The 22,029-nt window shown below is 46.2% G+C and overlaps 1 protein-coding gene across 1 annotated transcript in view; it reads left to right on the forward strand.

Annotated features, from left to right (window-relative positions):
* Window positions 1-22,029, forward strand: part of LGR4 (leucine rich repeat containing G protein-coupled receptor 4) — a 344,040-nt gene that overhangs the window by 312,654 nt on the left and 9,357 nt on the right. Inside the window, exon 16 of the mRNA XM_078684206.1 lies at window positions 13,665-13,786. Coding sequence (XP_078540332.1) covers window positions 13,665-13,786 — 122 coding nt within the window. The remainder of the gene's footprint in view (window positions 1-13,664; window positions 13,787-22,029) is intronic.

Raw genomic sequence — 22,029 nt, forward strand, 5'->3', positions numbered from 1 at the left:
CTAAGTCAGACCCTCATGAGGTGTGTATCCTCTGCCTGCCCTCTTCCCATGTTCCAGAGAAGTGTGAGATCTGTAAAGGCTTCTCTGGCAGGACCCTGAAAGACAGGAGGAAGATCAGACTTCAGGGCCTCGAGGAGAGGAGGCTGAAGGCTCAAGGTGGGTCTGCTGCTTCATCTGCCCATGCTGAGGCCTCTGGGGGGCTCCCCAGGGGCAGGAAGTCCAGCAAGCGGCCTATTTCTCCGTCTGGATCGGTGGCTCCGACCACGACGTCGAGAGGAAGGTCCACGGCCAGTTCCCAGTCTCCCCAGGGCTCTGGGTCGAGAAAACGTCGCCCGTCGACGAGATTACGCTGGCCGCCGTCGAACCCAGTGACGGTTTCTTCGTCGTCGGCGTCGACGTGGAGTGGACGGCGTCGACGGACCAGGCGTCGGCGCTCGCCGTCGAGGCGACACCGCCGTTCGCCGTCGAGGACATCAGGGGATCCTCGTCGTCGAGGCCGCCGTCGAAGCGGAAGAGATCGCCGTCGAGGCAGAAAGGGTCTCCGGCGACGACTAAGTCGCCGTCGAGGCGATCGAGGTCGCCGTCGAGGAGGTCGACGCCGAGGCCGACGCCGAGGCACAAGCGATCGTCGTCGGGGTTTCGAGGATCGTCTATCTGGTCAGGTTCAACGTCGAGGCATAGAAGCCGGTCGACGCCGAGGCATGTAAACCGGTCGACGCCGAAGGGCCGCTCGACGTCGAGGGGACCACGTTCGATGTCTGAACACCGGTCTTCGACGTCAGGGGGTCATAAGGACAGGCCGAAGACTGTGGGGGGCTCCCCTCAGTCAGGACGGGATGATGGCTCGCCGGGAACGGCGTACTCAGAGGTGTATACCCCTAAGAAGACTATTACACCTCCTCCTCCTTTGCCTAGGGGTCCTCCTCCGAGGGCTCCGACGCCTCCTCCATTGCCTCCTCTGCCTGCTCGTCCTTCCGGACCGCAGGCCCCAGTACCGGGTGTTCCTCCTCCGGTTCCGCCGAGATCGGTGTCGATGCCCAGATTCCCGACACCTCCGAAGAAGACTCCTAAGTCGAAGGTTCCTCCTAAGCCCAAGACGTCCGAGCCGGGGAAGCCGGCGGAGCGTCCCAGACCCAGGAGATCGAGGTCTCGCTCGGGGAGGAGAGATAGATCTAGGAGTGGACACGGATCCTCCTCGAGATCCAGGCATCGCCATAGGAGGCATAGGTCCAGGTCTCATTCGGCCTCTGGGACCCGTTCGTATTCACCTACGTTGTCGGATTCACCGGAGACGAGGGTGTCTCCGATAGATGACATTGGCACGTTCCAGGAGGTTCTCCTGAGAGGGGCTGCGAAGTTGGGAATCAAGGTTACGGCCCCGACGCCCTCAACTTCTGTGATCTTTGAGACACTGCATACGAAACACCTGTCTCGCCCCCTACTGCCTTTAGTGCCAGGACTGGTTGAGCCGGCTGAACAGCTCTTCCTTGCGCCGGCGGTGGTGAAAGCTGCCCTTTCCAGGCTCATCAAGAAATACAGGGCACCGGATTCGGACCCGGCTTTCTTGCGGAAGGACCCGGTACCGGATTCGGTGATTGTGACGGCGGCTCGGAAGCTACATGCCACCTCTCCGGCCTCCACTGTGCCTCCGGATAAGGAGAGCCGCTGGATTGACTCTGCTGGACGGAAGGCGTGTGGGACTTCCTCCACGACAATGAAGGCTTCCAGTGACTCGGCGTTGTTGGGACGTTACGACCGTGCACTGTGGGACTCCATGGAGCAGTTTGCGGACCTCGTTCCGCGTGACAGGAGGGAGGACTTCATGGAGATTGTCCAGGAAGGGATGCTGGTTTCCAACCAGGCCATCAGCGCCGCGGCGGATATCTCCCTGCTGGCAGCGCATGGCTACTGCCACGGTATCAATCAGAGACGCCATGCGTGGCTCCGGCTGACGTCGCTCAAGCCTGAGGCGCAACAACGAGTGGCCAATCTGCCGTTTTCTGGCGACACCCTCTTCGGGAAACACGCAGATGATGAAATGGCCAGAATGAAGGCCGAGGCTGAAACCCTGACGGCGGTGGGCTTGGAGAAGCCCAAAGAAAAGAAACCCTACCGTCAGTTCCAAAGGCGGTTCGGGTCGCAGGGTCGAGGAAGGGGACAGTCTTCTGGACAACATCAGCAGCAGCAACAGCAGCAGCAGTACAGAAGGCCCTTCCAGAAACGCCAGAGGGGTAGAGGTGGACAGCAGTCCTCTACCGCGAACAAGGGCCCGGCCGGGTCTCGACCCTGAGCGGTTACTTCCCCTTCGTCCGTTACCCGCTCCATTGGGGGGAAGCGTTCAATTTTTTCTGGCAGAGTGGAGAAAAATTACTCAGGACAAGTGGGTGCTGAATATTGTTTGCAATGGATACAGTCTTCGGTTCATCAGCCCTCCTCCATCGATTCCTCCGGTCAGCTCGCAGTATCAACTGCGCGAGCTCCAGGCGGAGGCTGACATCCTTCTAAGGAAAAGGGCGATAGAAGATGTACCTCTGTCTCAAAGAGGAAGAGGTCTGTACTCCCGGTTCTTTCTGGTCCGAAAAAAGGACAAGAACGAGTTCAGGCCCATTCTGGACTTGCGACAGGTAAACAAATGGATTCGCAGAGAAAAGTTTTGCATGCTGTCGTTGCATCAGATTTATCCTCAGCTGCAACGGGGAGACTGGCTTTGCGCCATAGACCTGCAGGATGCGTACTTCCATGTGCCCATTGCACACAAACACCGGAAGTTCCTGCGATTTCAAGTCGGCACCAATCACTATCAGTACACAGTACTTCCGTTCGGGCTGAAGTCTGCGCCCCGGACGTTCTCGAAGTGCATGGCAGTGGTAGCGGCACACCTGCGGAAGAACAAGGTGTTTGTCTACCCATACCTGGACGATTGGTTGATCAAGGCCTCCTTCTCGGAAGCTCAAGCACACTTCCAGAAGACGTGCGTTCTCTTGAACAAGCTGGGGGTTGCACATCAACATGTCTAAGTCTGTCCCGACTCCGGTCCAGTGCATCCAGTACTTGGGAGCCTCCATCGATACGCTGTCGGCAAGCGTGTCTCCTTCGGAAGAGCGACGTTTATCACTCCTTCGGAAGGCTCGGGCTCTCCTGTCCTCTCCATCCACGACAGTGAGGACGGTGTCTTCGCTGCTGGGATCGATGGCTTCTTGCATCTTCCTGACGCCACATGCACGGCTGCATATGAGACCGCTGCAGGAGTGCTTGGAAGATCAGTGGGACCAGAGGAGAGGCTCTTGGGACGACAAGATACGACTGTCTCTGCATGCTCTTCAGTCTCTGAAGTGGTGGTGTTCAGCGGAGAATCTCCTCAGAGGGGTTCCCTTCCACAAGGACATTCCCACTCTGACTATTGTGACGGATGCTTCTCTCCTGGGATGGGGAGCGCACTCCGGGGATCTCCAGATTCAAGGGACGTGGTCCCCGTCGGAGTCCACGTACCACATCAATTTCCTGGAACTCAGGGCTGTTCATTTGGCGCTGAAGGCATTTCAACCGTCCTTCCGGACCAACTCTCTGCTTGTACAGACGGACAATACGACCACGATGTATTACCTCAACAAGCAGGGGGGCTCGAGATCACGCACTCTGTCTCAGGAGGCGCAGGCGATCTGGCGTTGGCTTCTGGCTCGAGGGCTCTCGATAACGGCCACTCATCTTCCAGGTGTGCAGAATGTTCAGGCAGACGAGCTGAGCAGACTGATTCAGGAAAATCACGAGTGGGTCATAAACGACAAAGTACTAGGAGAAGTCTTCGCAAGGTGGGGCACTCCAGACGTAGATCTGTTCGCCACCGCCGAAAACAGCAAATGCCGAGACTTCGCCTCCAGGTACTACCAGCCGGGGACGCTGGGGAACGCGTTATGGATCAACTGGTCGAACAGCTTTCTGTACGCTTTTCCACCCATTCCCCTGATTCCAGCGGTTCTCATCAAGCTCTCCCAGTCCAGGGCGAAGATGATTCTGATTGCCCCGGAATGGCCCAGACAGTGGTGGTTCACGGACCTGCTTCACCGGTCTCTCCTTCCTCACATGAAGCTGCCGTGCAGGCCGGACCTTCTCACGAAGTTCGGGGGGCGGATGGTGCACCCCAACCTCTCGTCTTTGAGTTTGGCGGCATGGTTACTGAAATAGTGCAATATGGCCATTTGAATCTCCCAGCGGATTGTATGGACATACTGAAGGAGGCTAAGCGACCTTCCACTCGGACTTCTTATGCTTACAAGTGGAAGAGGTTTTGCATCTCGTGCAAGTCTAAGAACTATGACCCTACGACATGCAAGGAAGATGTCATCCTTCCATATCTGCTACATCTGGCGCAGTCTGGCCTTAATGTTCATTCCATTAAGGTTCATCTGGCTGCTTTGACTGCCTACAGGAAATGCCCTTCACAGACTTCCTTTTTTCAGATCCCTGTGATCAAAGATTTTTTGGAAGGCTTGAAGAAAGTGTTCCCTCCTGTCAGGCTTCCTTCGCCTTCATGGGACTTGAATGTGGTGCTGTCCAGATTGATGAAGGAGCCTTTTGAACCTATTCATAAGGCTTCGTTGCAGCACCTGTCCTGGAAGGCGGCGTTCCTCGTGGCCATTACATCGGCCCGCAGGGTGAGTGAAATTCAGACGTTGTGTTGCCAAGAACCTTATACTGTATTTCATGCTGCTAAGGTTGTTATGCGTACTCACCCTAAGTTTCTTCCCAAGGTTGTTTCTGATTTTCATATCAATCAGACTATATCTTTACCTACGTTCTTTCAGAATCCTTCATCTCCAGCGGAAAGGTCTTTGCATTCCCTGGATGTTCGGAGGGTGCTGAAATTTAATCTGGATAAATCCAGGGATATTCGTAGGTCAGACCAATTGTTCATCAATTATGGATCTGTCAGGACGGGTCTTGCGAGACCTCTAAGCAGTCTATCTCTAGGTGGATTGTGTCCTGCATACAGCTGTGTTACCAAAAAGCTAATAAGACCTTAGGAGGTAAGCCTAAGGCTCATTTCACCAGGGGCAAGGCTGCCACGACAGCATTGCTCCGTAATGTTCCGATTGCAGAAATCTGCAAGGCGGCCACTTGGAAGTCGGTTCATACCTTTGCTAAGCATTACTGCCTGGACACTGATGCCAGGGCAGACGCTCAGGTTGGGCAGGCTTCGCTGCGAAATCTGTTCGCACAGTAGTGGTGTTAATTCTCTTTTCTCCACCGCCGCTTTGGTGTGGGGATGGGCTTGCCATTCTATTCACTAGATTATGACTATACACAGAGATCCCCTACTACAGAAGGAGTAGTTTCTGTCCTGTAACTCCAGTTCTGTAGTAGGGGTATCTCTGTTATAGTCATAAGCGCCCTCCCTCCTCCCCGGTGGAGAGAGACATATTCCTTATGGAATGCTACAGGTCTGGCGTGTTACGCCTTCAAAAAGAACTGAAGCTAAGTTGGACCTGCTATGCATTCTGGGATACTGGGAGAAGGTTCTGGAAGATTCTCTTAAAGGCACAGTATCCTGTTTTGAGCCACATAATGGCAGCCTATGGGGCTTGTCTGTCCAGGTTCTTCTCTCTATCATTCCTGAGGGATTTTGCTGTTAAAGCAAGGGAAATCTGTACAGGCTTTTGCTGTTTTGTGGATTTTATGGTGGAATTTCTAGTTGAAGTACTGGACAGTGTAGCCTTTTTAGGCTGCATTATCTGTCTTTAAATTCTCTCTTAAGTGTCTATGCTTTTCTGCATTTTTTGACACTATAAGAGATTATTTTTGATTGCTCCGGTGTCCACGCACATGGGCGGGACTATTCACTAGATTATGACTATAACAGAGATACCCCTACTACAGAACTGGAGTTACAGGACAGAAACTACTCCATATGTTTGTGTAGATGTGTGTGTATACGGAAATTAATTTAGAGTCTTCCAGGAAAGGTGATGGACTGCGAAAGGAAGAAGAAAAAATCAGGGAACTTAAGACCTTTAAGTCCCACAGGGACAAGGCTGATTATGACGGTGGCTTTATTTTCACCTTTGCAAAGAAGTACGACTCTTTGAAGATATCTAAATACAGTGGAACAAATGCTGCCAAAACTAAAATTAATAAGGGGGCCCATGCTGATTCATCCACTTCTGTTTTAAGCTCAGCCTTGGAAAGTGAGACTGAGCTTGAAGCAAAAAACTTCAGAGGAGTGCATGTTCCAGCAAAACTGTTGTTAGAACAAGAGTTGGATTTTGTATGCGAAGAACTCAGACAGTCTTTAAGACCACGACCTCAGCAAAACAAACAAGGAAAAATAACACAATCAGAAGAAGCGAGAGGAGACAAGCCAAACAATAGAGAGCAAAAAAGACCAAACTCACGGAAATGGAAACGCAGACAATGAGGTCTCCAGTTCCCAACAACACAGTGGTTAACTTAGCCAACGTTGAATTGAGTGAAAAAGAAAAACAAATATTGACTCTAGGCCTGTCATACTGTCCCAAAAAATCCTTTGATTATGCATCAACGAGAACAGATATTTTAAATGGGTACGTAAAATAAAACTCAAAGAATTCCACGCGCAAAAGGAAAATACAAATCGGGATATACAAAATATCGAGTCAACCGAACACCTACCAATATCACCTGTTTTGAATCTCGCTGCTTCTGACCTGCCAACATTAAGAGACCTAGAGGAATTGGCACAAGAAAATACAGCAGCAGAAATGCAGACTCTAGCTTAACAATATTGGAAGAACAAAATGAACACCAGCTCACAGCCAAGGCTAGATTCAAACCAAAGTCCACGTTCACCACAATAATGGCTAGAGATTCATTAGACATATTTCACGAGCAGGTCATCACAGGTATAAAACAACTAAACCACAAGATAAGAGAACAGAAAAAAGTCAAATACAATACACAAGACATCTCATACCACCAACTCGTGGACAAATGAAAGAAAAATCCCCAGCTAATAATAAGAAACGATGATAAAGGAGGCAATCTAGTTATTTGGCGGGAAAACGGAATATGTAGAAGAAGCTAATAGGTAACTATCAGATCGCAAAATGCTGCCGCAAAACGGATACACTATCGCCAAGAGCAACTTACAATTTGTATTACAACAAACTTTTAGCATGGAAAAGTGCCGGTTTGCTCACAATGGATGAATGCAAATTTGAAAAGAATTTTTTTAAAGAATGATACTCCAACTACACCAGTGATCCATTTCATCCCTAAACTACATAAGAATTCCACCAAGCCCACGGGACGGCCAATAATATCTGCATGCAATAGTCTGACTGAGAATACGTCACAATATGTAGACTATTTCTTGCAGGAGCACGTCCAGCAACTTCCGGCCTATATAAAAGACAATAGCGATTTTTTTTTTTTTTGATTTTTTTTTTGTCTAAAATTCTAAATTTTAATTGGCAAGACGGCTTTCTTTTAATAACCATGGACATTACTGCACTCTACAAAGGCATCAATCATAAAGATGGCATAAGAGCGGTTCGACACTATTTAAGAAAACGGCTGGCAATGTATGAACAGCACAGCAAAATGATAATGAATATGATTGAATTTTTTCTTATATGTTTATTTCAGATTGCATTGTACCAGCAATTACGCGGGGTGGCAATGGGGGCCAGCTTCTCCCCCAGCTATGCCTGTCTCCACATGGGCTGATGGGAGTAGCTGGTTCTACAGAAAAGTTATGGGATTGTCTTGCAAAATAATGTCAAAGTAGGGTTAAGATTGATCGATGACCTGTTCTTAATCTGGCACGGGAGCGTGTCAGATGCGGAAAAATTTGTCAATAGTCTGAATGATAATGATATGAACCTGAAATTTACAGCACATATTAGTTCCAATACTGTGGTATTCCTTGATGTTGAGGTATATATTAGAAATGGTAAAATAGCGCGCAGGGCACACAGAAAACATACGGCTGGTAACTCAGTGTTGCACGCAACTAGTGCCCATTCACAGCATCCCCTAAGGGGAAATGATTAGACTAAAACAAATCTGTAGCAACTCAGAAGACCCAAGAGAAACACAACAGGCAAGTAAAATAAGCTTTCTGGAGAGGGGATACACAAGCAAATGTATTGACGCAGCCATTACAAAAATACAGAAATCAATTGTCAAGGGCAGAATTACTTAAACAAAATCAACCCGAAGGACCTCCTTCTAGACTGACGGTAGCTGTAGACAAAACAAACACTGCAGGGGAGACTTTAAGAATAATAATGGGGGTCAGTGGACAAGAGAAAGAGATCTACCGAATTATTTGTAGAAATTGGCCGATCTTACTAAATGATCCAATGATAAGCTATATGTTGCCCACTAAACCAGCTATTACCTACAGCGGAGCCCCCTCCATGAAAGATGAGTTGGTACAAAACAACTCGATAAAGTGCTGGTGACATGGTTGGCCCAGAGAAAAGGCTTTTGGAAATGTAAATCGTGCAAAGCATGCCAACATGGCATTACCAAATCATCTTGTCAATCACTGTTCAGCAAACAGGAGAAAATTTAGTGTATGTGCTGGAGTCCCCCTGTGGTTTAAGGTATGTGGTAAGTACCAAGCTACAGGGGCACACGAGGATACCACAACACAGCCAAGAGATAAAAAATAAAGATCAGATGTAACCAGTGGCTCGCCATTTCGGTGAAAAACAGAACTCAAATTCCAGCGATCTCAGGTATTTTCTAATCGACATAGTACCTATGAATAAAAGGGGCGGTAATAGAGAAAAGGCCCTGCGTAGATTAGAAACAAAATATATTCTGGAGTTGGATTCCAAATACCCTGGGGGTCTAAACATGACTAAGGATCTTTACACCTGTTCAGAAGTTATGAGCAGACAGCAATAAGTAGGACATATAGCTAGCAGTTTAGGTATTTATACCGATAGCAATGGTACCGATGAGAGTAACGGGGTAAAACATGCTGCTAGAGCTACTCAATTGAACAGTCACAACATTCATGTTCTTATTTGCACAATGATCGTTTAACCTTTTTATACTTTTTTAACACTATGGTGCTTTTTTTATCACTTGCACTTTAAAACAGGATTTATGTAAATGTTGCACTACAGTGGCTATTGTTTACATAGAAATGACAGTTGTCAACTGTTAGGGAAAGTACTTTACTTAGGGTTCAGAGTTGCTCACTCTGAATGCCTAAAAAATTATGTACTGTATTGGGTGAAACATGCACATTTTGCACTTTATAATGATATTCTATGGTTTACAGGTTTTAAATATTTAATGTTTACGGTATATTGAAATTTTATTGTGAGCTAGACAAAATCTATTATCAATGGGTATTTAGACCATTATTCATTTATTTATTCATTATCTATTAGAAAAAATAATGTAATGATTAGAGAATATGAATATATATCATATATTAAATGTTCAAAAACTAGGTTTGTCAAATTGGCAATACCGAAAAGCAATTTTAATGAAAAAAGAAAAGATAGTATGTTTTCTATGTTTACTGCTACTGCTTTTGTATACACTTGACACTTTAAATTGAAGGGCAAAAAACGAGATAAAAATCACATGCTGATTGATGAGCGCGTCATGTAATCAAGGCCCACCGGGTTGCCAGTCTGTTGAATAAATAATTCAACAGCTCTTACTTTGTGGTCCGTGCTCCATTATTTCGCATCAACTGCGTCGCCAGTGGCAGGTGGACGGTAGAACCGAGTCACAAGAAAACAGTAAAAGAAAGTCAGAAATGAAGGAAAGGGGGAAGTGTAGAAACACCCTGACCCCATAGGCGTGCTCCCACAAGGACCCCTCAATTTTTATGTATTTTTTAAACGTCGGAATGCGCTCTGGGTGCGCAAATCCGGACAATATATTTTTTTTTAAAAATGTAGTGGGTGCTCCCCCACTTCATTTAAATGAGCCTCCAGGTGGGCCAGGTCCCGGGGGCAATTGTATAATTATACCGCCACCTCCTCTGGGCTAAGTAAATTAGGAGTGGGAGGATACATGGCCCTTCTGTAGCCCCGGGGACCACCCCTGAGCTTTGTAAATAGAGGGAAGGGGGCCAAGCAGCCCCCTCCTGGAGCGCTTGATGGCCTTGGCGACCGCCTCCCTCCAGGGCCGGCTCCTGCAATGTCCTGGGATATCCACCCCCGGGACATTCCTGCCCTGCTTGCTATGACAGGGCGGGAGCATGGCTTCCACCCTGTGATAGCAAACCATGGTTTGCTTTGTTGAAGCGAGAGGAGGAAAACCTCCTCTCGCTTCAATAAAGGAACCACCACGTGCTGAAGCGAGCTCCAAGGCCGGGCCCGCGTCCTTGGCAGCCAGAAGTCGCACATTTGATTCTGGGTCTTGATATCGCAATGGCCATATCAATGCACCGCGCAGAGGAGTTACCTTTGTGTGGCGTACATGCGGTCCAGCCGAGCTCACAATTCAAATTGGGTCAGCTCTGGTGGCACTAACTCAGTGGAACTCAAGTCATCGCCACGTGGCGGGAGGCCTGTGTCGGGCAAAGTGCCTCGGCTGCCGCCAACTCTGTGTACTTCAGGTCATGGAAGAGAATCGAAATGGCCTCCAGCAAGCAAGCCTGTGCTGCATGGGTGTGGTGTGGGTGTTAACCAGCCGTGAGGGAGTGGCTGTGGCATGCTGACAACTAGACCTGTGATCAGCAGATCACTACAGAGAAGACCTGGGACATGTAGCGTTGTCGTTCCTTCCCTGTAAATGTAAGCGGAGTGGGCTGTCTGAAACGCAAATCCTTCACGACTTTACCAATATGGCGATTTGAATCTGCGCACCCACCGAGATAGGTACACGATGGGTGTGCGACTCCACTTTTTTCTAAAAAAATATATATATATTTTAGTATTAAATAAAAAAGAAGACATTATATATTTTTAATAAAACAAAAAATTACAAAAACTATTTTTAGGATATTAAAGTTACAAAATATCACAACAAAAAAATACAACATTACTGATGAAAAACATAGGTTTCAGGGAAGTTATAGTTAGAAATTAGCATTTAAAAAACCTTAGAAATTCACTGAAAAAAACATAGGTTTCAGGGATGTTCTAGTTAGTTTGATAGTTCACTCGTACAAAACCATTGAAATTCCGCTGTTATAGCTAGTTCAGCTAACTAACTCGCGCCGCCCGCCATGTCCTGCTGATGACATCATTCATGACATGGTCAGTGACGTCACTGATGACATCTCAAATGACATCACTGATGACATTATCCACGTGATAATCTGATGCAACTCATCATAACTTAATATAACCTTTGAAAAACCCGCTCTAAAATACGGACTACCAGTTTCGAAACCATAGACACACCATTACCAGTTAGTACAAACCCACTCACTAATTACTGTCTACACACACATCTACTCATTCACCCATACAGTCACTCATACATGCAGTCAACCATCAATACGGCACTATCATATGCACTCGCATATCTATACAGACACACACACACACACCACCACTCATCCATAGTTACTCACACACCTAGTCAGTCATGCAAAGAATCAATTGCACTCCCATTTACTCACCTATACAGTTATACACACACCACCTCACTTATTCATACAGATAATAACACATACTTGCTTTCTTATAAAATCAATGATACAAGCACACAATCATCCATATAGCCACTCTCACAATCACTCAATCTCACATATAGTCATTTATATACTCCAACACTCACATATACTGCCTTTTACAAATGCAGTTACTCACACATGTACCACAGACACACACATTCACCCACTAACACACCCATTCACCCACCCATGCAGCCCTCACAAATGCACTCTTAAACTCATACACCCAGTGATTCACCCACTCACACATCTATGCACAGTCCCACCCCCCCCACCCACACATACACTGAGGCACCCATACAGATACTCCAACCAATCATTAACCCATATAGACACTCATGTAGCTACTAACCAATCCATGCCGCCGCTTACACACCAATTGACATACTGATACAGACATTTACACAGTTTAGTCACTAACCCATACATTCAGTCAGACACGTTTAATCACTCACTTATACAGTCAGACACGTACCTACTAAATCATATATTCAGACACTCAACCACCCACTCATACTTCAATACACATTTGCATATACATTTATAATACGTATTTAAACTTTACAGAAACACACAGTCACTGGATGATGTCAGTGATGTCATTTGAGATGTCATCAGTGATGTCACTGACCATGTCATGAATGATGTAATATGTGACGTCCTCAGCAGTGCATTGCGGGGGTGCGAGTTATAGTTAGCTGAACTAACTAGAATGGCAAAACTTTTATGGTTTTGTACGAGTGAAATGTCCAACTAACTAGAACGTCCCTGAAACCTGTGTTTTTTTTTTTCTTTCTCGTGAATATATATATATATATATATCATTCAAAACTCTTGGTGGTTACTGTTATTTATCAAACGTCATCTCCAGACACTACAAAGGTCTTGATCATGACCCTTGTAAGGGCAAAACGTGTCAAATTATCCTTGTTGATGGATGATAAAATATTGGATGATGTGACGGGGTGGTCCCGATGTTCCAGTCAGGGTATTGTGGCTCGCTGAACGGAAATGTAGCACCCACTGAAAGATCCAATATGAAGTGAGATTCACATATCTATGTGCAGCCTCATCTTTGGGTCCAATATCAGGGGTAAAGTCTATCTCTCTAACCTGTTGGACGATCTTTCCCCTCTCCTGGTTTCCAAATTATGGAATTCTCTGCCTGCGAGCTTACGGATGGCTAGAGATGAGGTCCGTTTCAGGAAACTTCTCAAGACTTGGCTGTTTGTGTATCTTGGTTTGAGTATTCTGTGTCAAAACTATCCAGCACTGGGAGGCCCGAACCGGGTAGCCATGTGCTTTATAAGTTCCATAGAATAGGATAGTACCAACTAAAACTATTTCAGATGATAATAACTGTAAAATAGGAAGGTACCTAACAGTCTAAAAAAGCTGAGAGAGGGGCAGGTTGATGCTCACAGAGAGACACTGTGGCTAAAAAGAGACTGTATTGATTTTCATTGTAATGTTAAATGAACCTGGACTAGGGTACTGTGTCCAGTAATACAGACCTTATCTAATAGGGTAGCCAACTAAACGAAATATTTCATCTCAAAAGGGTAGCCAACTAAATGGAAATGTGCCCTATTCCACTCTAGGGAAAATGTAGGGTTATGATAGACTGTGCTGTAGGATACTCTACTTCAATATATGGCATCCCTGGGAGAGAGAAAGTGGTAGACACCATCATCACATGAGCCAGGTGTATAAACATAGAGAATCAGATACGTGTTAACTCTAGTACAGAAGGCTCAGGCCAATAGATAACAATTCATGCTTGAAGGAGCCACTTTTATACATTTCCATTGAAGATTATTTTACTTTAAATTCGTCGTGGCAAAAGCAATGACTGGCATTGACAAAGTATTGACTAGATTGTGGCGCGCAGGAGGGTAAACATTGAAACTCCCATTATGGTATAGGATGAGACTTTAAAGAGACGCTAACGCTTGCCTAGGAGGTATGATTCAAGGCATGTATCCACAATTGTCAGTGCTATAACCTTCTTTGCCACTTTTACTTTCAGGTCCGTGTCGGTTCCATATGCATACCAGTGTTGTGCTTTTTCGGCTTGTGATTCTTACTTAACATCCATTACAGACACCACTGACCACAATGAGCCTGGTCTCCCTTTGGATCATGATAAAGGTATGTACAGACGGAGAAAGTCACATTTACCCAAACACAGTTCCAGTAGATATTAATGTTTAAAATATTTTTTACAACTTTCAATAATAAGTCATTAAATTGAAATTCGAAGTCGGACAAATTGTAGGTGCGTTTTTGCATGAATTGGTAAGACTATTGACCGAGAAAACACACACGTGTTAAACGTTTGGTGCCTGATTTTTTTAACTTGCACTTTGTAGTACAAAACGTACTGCACATGCTGTTTTTTTTGTTGTTTTTTTTTTACAAATCTGTAGTTTCTGTACTTTTGTGCAGAGTTCTTCGACCCAACTGTGGAGTCTCAGGGGGCGGAGAACTCTGCACACGCGAGTGTGATCTTAAAATTTCGCACATAGTTTGTGATTTCTGAAAATTATTAAACTTACTATAAAGTGTAAGTTTACCTTTTAGTATCAGGCCCTTGGTGTATAAAAGTGTGTCTTCAAATTGTGTTGTTCGTTACACGACCCTCGAACGAGATGTAGCCAAGACTATTTTGAGAAGCCCCATTATGTACCACCACAGCACTCCTACTCTTAAGGATGGCTTGTGGTGGTGGTGGTGGTGGTGGTGGTGTTGGCCGGCTATTTGCTAATTAACACAGGCACATACTGTACATAACAAATTGCATTTTTCGGTACGGAAGACTGATTCCACAATAAAGATTAGCCTAGTGCTGATTAGTGCATGCTGATTTTTCCTGCCACAAGAAGCAGGGAAAAGGCAGTGCTGCAACCTTTGTGCTGATAGATAAACTACAGACACTAAAAGAGTCTACCTTTCCCCAATTTATTTCACTTTTACGTATCACAGCTTAAAAACCACAATGCCAATATTTAAAACGTTAAAGTCACCTCACTCGAACTATAGTTGAAATCTTATTCAGTTGGCACTAACACTTAATGGCAGACCGGTTTCTGAAGCATCTGACTGTGTCCACATAGTGCAAATCACAGACGTACCACACAGTTCCATGTGGCCTGTCATCAAAGTGACTACCCTTAAGCTTATATAATTCTGGAATTCGTCTGCCCACTGTGGTAAATAAAATATTTACACTATCATAATTTCTATAGATGCAAAAAGGATCAAATATAAATGAGGAGCAGAGTCCGTGGTGTTAGTCAATGGGCTTTATTGCATTAACTCGAGTTAAGGGAGAGCTCCTTTCACCAAGCAGGTTCAGGAGAGTTCTGAGCTTTATTCACAGAGTACAATATTTATACATTCTTTGCATACATAGGGAGGAGCCCTCCAAGCAGAAGGAAAGAAAAAGATATGAGCATGTAGGCGTTCACTGTAATGAGTCATAGGTGGGTGGGTGCATAGAGGGGGTTGCAAGGTCAGCTAAAACTTGCCCTGCCTGTTTGCGTAACTTTATCAGACTTTTACACGAGGGATGTTTCCTTTCTGTTGGCCAGGGAGGGCCCTGGGTGTCAGAGTGACTAGCATGTCTGGTCTTATCTCTAGCTCGGGGCAGCATGCAGATTGCTCTCATCTGTAGAAGTGTTGCTGCTTCATACTAGCAGTTGGTTTGGCCCTTCCTGTCCACCCCTTGTGTAACTGTCTTGGAGGTTTCCCTTGACATGGGCCCCACTTATCTCTGAGAGCCGACAGCAAAACTGGGCCTTATCTCTGCAGAGGGGCTTCTGCTCGCCTCCTGCTCGGGGCCGGAATGCAGCTTTATCAGGTCGACCCTTGTTTGACACTGTTAAGACACCCCGGGCTGGGCCTCTTCTCCGTGACTGCTCAAAAAAATATCTAATGTGCTGCAGAGAAATGTAACGTGTGCCTCTTTCAGGATCTGGCATGGAGGGGCCTGGTGACAGAGAAATAAGGCCTCTGAATGTGAAGTAATGCAGGGGTTTTTATTCAACATGGCAGATGGTGAGAGGGTAGCGCTTGGGGGCACAAATACATATAAATATGTAATTTTCTTCATTGCCTCCTTGTCCCCAAGCGCACCCCTCTAATACACCTCTATTTTCATCAGGCCGTTAATGTGTTCTTGCACCATGATCTTTTCATTTTTTCTGCTCTGCACATGTGGACGGGGAATGCAGGCAGTGGCGCACATACCGCAGATGGCCGGGCCGCATTGGATGCAGAGGCAACAACTGAAGATGATAAACAGTATTGATCCTACTACAGTCAACACTTTCCATCCCCATGTTGCTACTAATCCCCACAACCAGCTGCTTAAGGACCATTCTCCTTTATCCATGTCTAGCTGACTTGACATCTTGTGTAGCTTGGCAATGGCTTGGTATACCGTAGGTGCGTTATTTGGAATAAACACACAACAACTCGTGGAGATCAATCTGCATACACCACCACGGTCAGCCAGAATGATGTCTAAAACAATGCTATTTTGTAAGGTCATGAGTCTATCCGCGACCACCTCGGCTGTGAGATTAGAGAGGGCACCTGCCGTTGCATCTATCGTGTTTTGCACCACTCGTGTGAGGTGGCGGATGTTCCTGCTGTTTACCATTGGACCCCAAAATGGAATGACTCCGGTAAAGAAGTCTCCCGCCTCCTGCCCTGCTGTATCTTCTGTATCTATGACCCCCCTTCGCCGTCTGTTATAGACAGTCAGAGGCTCAATTTCATGATAGTCCGCAGGGGCAGTGTAGGTGGGGGGAAGGAGAAAAGCAATGTAACAAGTGCCGGACCAGCCCTGTGGGAGCCATGTATACCTTTATCCCCACATATGAAGTAGGTGCCCTGTGCGGCTATAAGCCGTGTATTGTTTGTTCCATTCAAATTGACTGTGTGATTGCAGATGCTATCATCCATACGTATCTTTCCTTTACTTTGGACACAAAAAGGGGCTTTCGTTGATGCCACAAAAACAGGTGAAACAGATCTTTTTCTCCTGTCCATATACAGATAATATAACTTATTAGATCTGTTACCGTGGTCAGCATAGGCTTCCTGCTCTAGTGGGGTACCACATGCCCTGTTCTTTTCACCTCGCCAACATAAAATGTATAGGTGATATCTGAGCTGAGACTGCTCTTTTGTATCCGTATTGGCCATATAGGAAGCTTTGTTTGTTTCCCACCAACCGGTACAAGAGCCTTCATAAGAAAAAGGGAGAGTGATGAAAGGCATGCCTTTGGCAACTGTATGGGGAAGAAGACCGCACACCCAGCAGTTGGATGTGTTTATGGCCAGTTGATGCTGTTGTAAAAGGGTGATGAAAGTATTGTTCTTAACTTCATTTCTTCTGTTCTCTAAGTGTACTGGGAGCTCAACATGTGAGTGTACTATGGTGGCGTTCTGTGAGACAGCAGGTGGATAGAGAACATGTAAGAGCCAGCCAATACTTATTACCACCATGCTCATAAAAAGTACAATAATCAGAGACACTATACATCTGCTGTGTAATAGCTTGCAGTATTTCTTTCTCATATTAGTCCTTTTTTCTTTACTGTTCACTAGTTTATTCAAGTCAGACATCATGTTCAACCGCTTCACCACCGGGTGGACTTAGACAATCAAACGTCGACTGACCTTCTAGATCTCAGTTTGGAAGTGTACTCTTGCTGGGGAGTCTTTTCCAAAAAGGGGGGCTCAAAGTCTGTACTGTCTTTGTTTTTAGAAAATGTTCCGGTAGTCCCAAAGTATTTTTTTACAGTGACTGGCATGCAGCCACCCCTTTCTTCCCTCGACTTTGATGGCCGTCCTCGTCGTCAGCAGGACTAATTTTGGTGCCTTCCACCTGGGGTCCAGAGGGCTCGTCCGGTCGAAATTCCTTATCAGCACCCAGTCCCCTGGGGCTATGGCATGGTCCTCGACCTGGGTGTTGTCAGGGAAGGCAGCGGCAACCTGCGAACGGCAAGAGAGTAGTGCAGACATCAAGGAAGCCAGGTAATCTGTGAGCATAGTACTGTCAACATCAGTTATTCTTTTAGGTATTGGTGTACCCCACATATTCGGTGGTCTTCCAAAGACCACCTCATATGGGGATAGGCCGGTTCTAGAATGAGCTACCATGCGCATGTAAAAGAGGGCAACCGGTAAGGCTACCATCCAATCCACGCCCTTTTCTGCACAGACTTTAGCTAATTTTGTTTTGAGGGTCTGGTTAGGTCTCTCTACTAGACCTGCTGCTTGGGGATGCCTTGCACAATGGAACTTCCAGGTATATCCCAACAGAAGGGACACCTGTTTCATGAGCTCAGAGGAGACTGGCTGGCCATTGTCTGAGTAAATGACACGTGGCAACCCGTATCTAGGGAAGAACTCCCTCACTAACTGTTTGGCTGTTGTAACTGCAGTATAATCTGGGACTGGGTAAGCTTCTGTCCATCTGGTTAGGGTACACACCACTACCAGGACGTACTTGTGACCTCTACATCTGTTCATTTGGATATAATCCATTTGGAGAACCTCAAAAGGGTGATCAGGGGGATGAAATCCACCCTGTTCCACTGAGATGCCTTTTCCAGGGTTGAATTGGCAACAAATCATGCAAGTCTTCACTTTCTGTTTTGCTGCCGCTCGCAAGTGTTTGTTAAACCAGATATTCTGCAGGCCATCCAACATTCCCTTCTCTCCCAAGTGTGCCGGGCTATGTGCTGTCTCTATTATGACCTGTACCATAGAATCTGGGAGGAACCATGTCTTTTTGTTTTTAGTCATCCAACCCTGGTCAGTCTGAACCCCTCCTTGTTCAGTCCATTTCTTTATTTCATCTGGAGTGGCATGGGTCTGTATATCTTGTACATCTTTGGAGGGATCCCTGACTGTCATAGTCTTTGTCAGTGGTAATACCTGTGAGTTTGTTATGTCAATTGGAGTCTGAGCTGTCTGTTTAGCAGTTCGGTCTGCCAGGTCATTACCTTGGGAAATGACATCTGTGGCCTTGGTGTGTGCTCTGCATTTCAGGATCGCTATGGCTGTAGGTAGGTGTATTGCTTCTAACAAGGCCTGTATGAGAGGGCCATGCTGTATCTTGGCCCCGTGTGAGGTCAGAAAACCTCTCTCCCTCCATAGTACCCCAAAGTCATGAACTACCCCAAACGCATATTGTGAATCAGTGTAGATGTTAACCCTTAACTGTTTTGCTCGTTTACAGGCTTGCGTTAAAGCAATGAGCTCTGCTGCTTGTGCTGACAGGATATCTATTCTTTGTGTCTCTATGATCTCATGGTCAGTAGTTACGGCGTATGATGCCACTAATTCTCCTGCCCCTGTTCTCATGCATGATCCATCTACATAAAACGTTATGTCAGGGTCTGGGAGTGCAACATCTGTCAAGTCTGGTCTTGGCTTCGTCACTACATTTATTACTTCCACACAGTCATGGGGTGTGGTGTCATCTGTGCTTGAGGGTAAAAGAGTGGCAGGGTTGAGTATGTTACATCTTCTAATCTCTATGTGGGGTTGAAATAGTGTCAGCTCGTATCCTGTCAATCTTGCTACAGTCAGGTGTTGCGTCTGTGTCCTATTCAGGAGAACTTCCACTGCGTGTGGTACTTGTACTGTCAGAGAGTGTCCCAGCACTATCGAGTCACTTTGTCTTATGGCCAAAGCTGTGGCCGCAACAGATTTCAAGCATGCTGGCAGAGCCTGTGCTACAGGGTCCAGTGTACTAGAAAAATAAGCACATGGCTTGTGTTTCCCTGCTTGGTCTTGTGTGAGAACAGATAGTGCTGTTCCATCCCGCTCTGTCACAAACAGGGTGAAGTGTTTCTTGTAATCAGGAGTGGCTAAAACTGGCGCTTGACATAACGCCCGTTTTAGTTCCTCAAATGCTAAGGTGTGCTCTGATGTCCAAGGGAGGATGTTAGAGGTGGCCGCCTCCAATGTAGTCAATTGTATGAGTGGATTGACTATGTGGGCATACTGGGGAATCCATTGTCTGCAATAGGAAGTAAGGCCAATGAATGCACGTACTTCTTTCTGTGTTTTGGGTTGTGAAATGTTGGAAATCAATTTAATTCGTTCTTGTTTCAGCTGCCTACCCTCCTTGGACAGCAAGTGCCCTAAGTAAGCCACTTGCTGTTCACAGAACTGTAACTTCGAAGGGGACACCTTGTGCCCCTTGTCCGCCAGAAAATGAAGGACCGTGAGGGAAGCCTTTTCACAGTCAGTTTCTGATCTTGCTGTGATGAGAATGTCATCCACGTACTGTATTAATGCTGTGTTAGTAGGCATACTAATACTGTCAGTTGTCTCTTTAATGCCTGTCTGTAAACACTTGGGCTTTCTGTAAAGCCTTGGGGAGCTCTTGTAAATTTAAAGCTGCGTCCTTTTAAACTGAATCCAAAAAGATATTGACTGTCAGGATGTATTGGAATGCTGAAGAATGCATTCTTCAGGTCAATGACCGTGAAAAATGTTGCCTCAGAATCAATGGTAGTAAATAATGAGGAAATGTCTGGGACCACTGGGTATTGTGGGACCACACATTTGTTCAGTTCTCGAAGGTCAACTACTAGTCTGTAAACTGGGGGTGCTTGAGGGTCTGTGCATTTAAGAACAGGGAGGACGGGGGAGTTACACACATTCGAGTCTGTCTCCACCACCACCCCCTGTTCAATGAGTTCTTGAATTATTTTTAATAAGGCTGTTTCAGCCTCAGGTGGAATCCTGTACTGTCGTATTCGGGGTAGGACTACTCCTTCCTTAAGAGTGACCTTGTGTGGTGTTATATCCATGTAACCTATGTCAGTCGAACCTTGTGCCCATAGAAACTGTGGGACATCCTGAAGTCTGGGATCAAAATCTCTAACCGTGAAATGCCCTTTGAAATCACGCAAAAACAGTCTTACTCCTTCTGGTGAGCAACAGATAACTGCTCCCAGTTCTTTTAGGGTCTTTATACCTAGTAAATTTTCTGGACATGTCTTAGTGAGTAGTAGGTCTGTGGTGCGTGTCAGTGGACCCACCCCTAAAGAGACTGGTTCTGATACTTTGTTGACAATTGGCTTTCCAGAAAATCCCAGGGATATATTCTGTGAGCCCGAGAGAGGTGCCCCTGGGACCTCGTCATGACTGATGGTAGTCCTGCTTGCCCCTGTGTCAATCAGAAACTTTCTATCTTGCCCCAGCAAACGAGCATGTACATAAGGACCCTCTTGGTCCACAGGAACTGGGATAAGGGGCAAGCAATCTTCCCTCTCGAGGCTGTTTCATGAAAAAGATTGGTATTCTGGGTAGTCTGACTGCGTGTACTGATACATTTTAGGTGCAGCGGCAGCGGGCGTCTGGACCTGCGGCGGGGTGGGGACTTGTGTCTGTTGAGTGTTGTACTGTCTGGGTGTATAGGGCTGTTCCTTTGTTTTACCTGTGGCTATATTGTGCTTTAGGACGGGGCATTCCCTTACAAAGTGACCCTGTTGTTTACAATAATTGCAGGTCCCTTTAGTGGGTGCGGTACCATTCTTGTTCGTGTTTGCAGGTACTGTTTGGGCAACTAGCACCATCATTTTTGTATCCTTCATGCGCTTCTTTTCTTGTTCTTGCTCTTCCCTTATTCTATTTTGGTGGTATTGCAACATCTGTAACATAACATTTGTGAGGGGCTATTTGCTTGCCAAGTGCTCTCAACCTTCAGCACTCTATTCCTAATCTGAGGAAGGGCGTTATCTACCAGTTTGGTCACAAAAAGGTGGGGATAGGCCTCACTACTGTGTTTTAAACCACTGTTGACAGCGAAGCATTTTTCCAACCTAGTGTAGTAATCGCTCGTGTGTTCCTCTGGTTTCTGTTTACAGGCTGAAATTGCATCCCAGTCTTCCTTTTTAGTCGTCAATAGTCTTGGTAAAATTTGCATAAGGAGTTCGGGGAGCCCCTTAATTTTTTCACCAAGGCCATCCCCCGGGGCCCTACCTGCATCTTCAGCTTGCAACTCTGCCCACTTCAAAATTTTATCTCCCACATCCCAGTCTTTCTCTTTAAGTTTCTCGTAAATGCCTGCTGGTAACAAGACCTTTAGTAACCTTAGGATATCAGGGTAAGTATAGTCTCCTATGCGGAGTATATCTTTTATTTCTCTGTGAAACCCCCCCGGGTCTTTATCATGGGAAGGTAACAACCTCTTCATTTCCAGTATTTCTAGCTTGGTGAGAGGGGTATAGACATATACCCGCTGGACAGAGCCATCTTGTTTTGTTATGGGGTGGACCTCTCGCAGAGGGTACTGTCCTCTGGGGCGAGGATCGGGTGTCATTGAGGCGGACAGGAATTGTTCATATTGGAGACGCAAG

The sequence above is a fragment of the Lissotriton helveticus genome, chromosome 3_2, assembly GCF_964261635.1.
Source record: "Lissotriton helveticus chromosome 3_2, aLisHel1.1, whole genome shotgun sequence".
Taxonomy (NCBI): domain Eukaryota; kingdom Metazoa; phylum Chordata; class Amphibia; order Caudata; family Salamandridae; genus Lissotriton; species Lissotriton helveticus.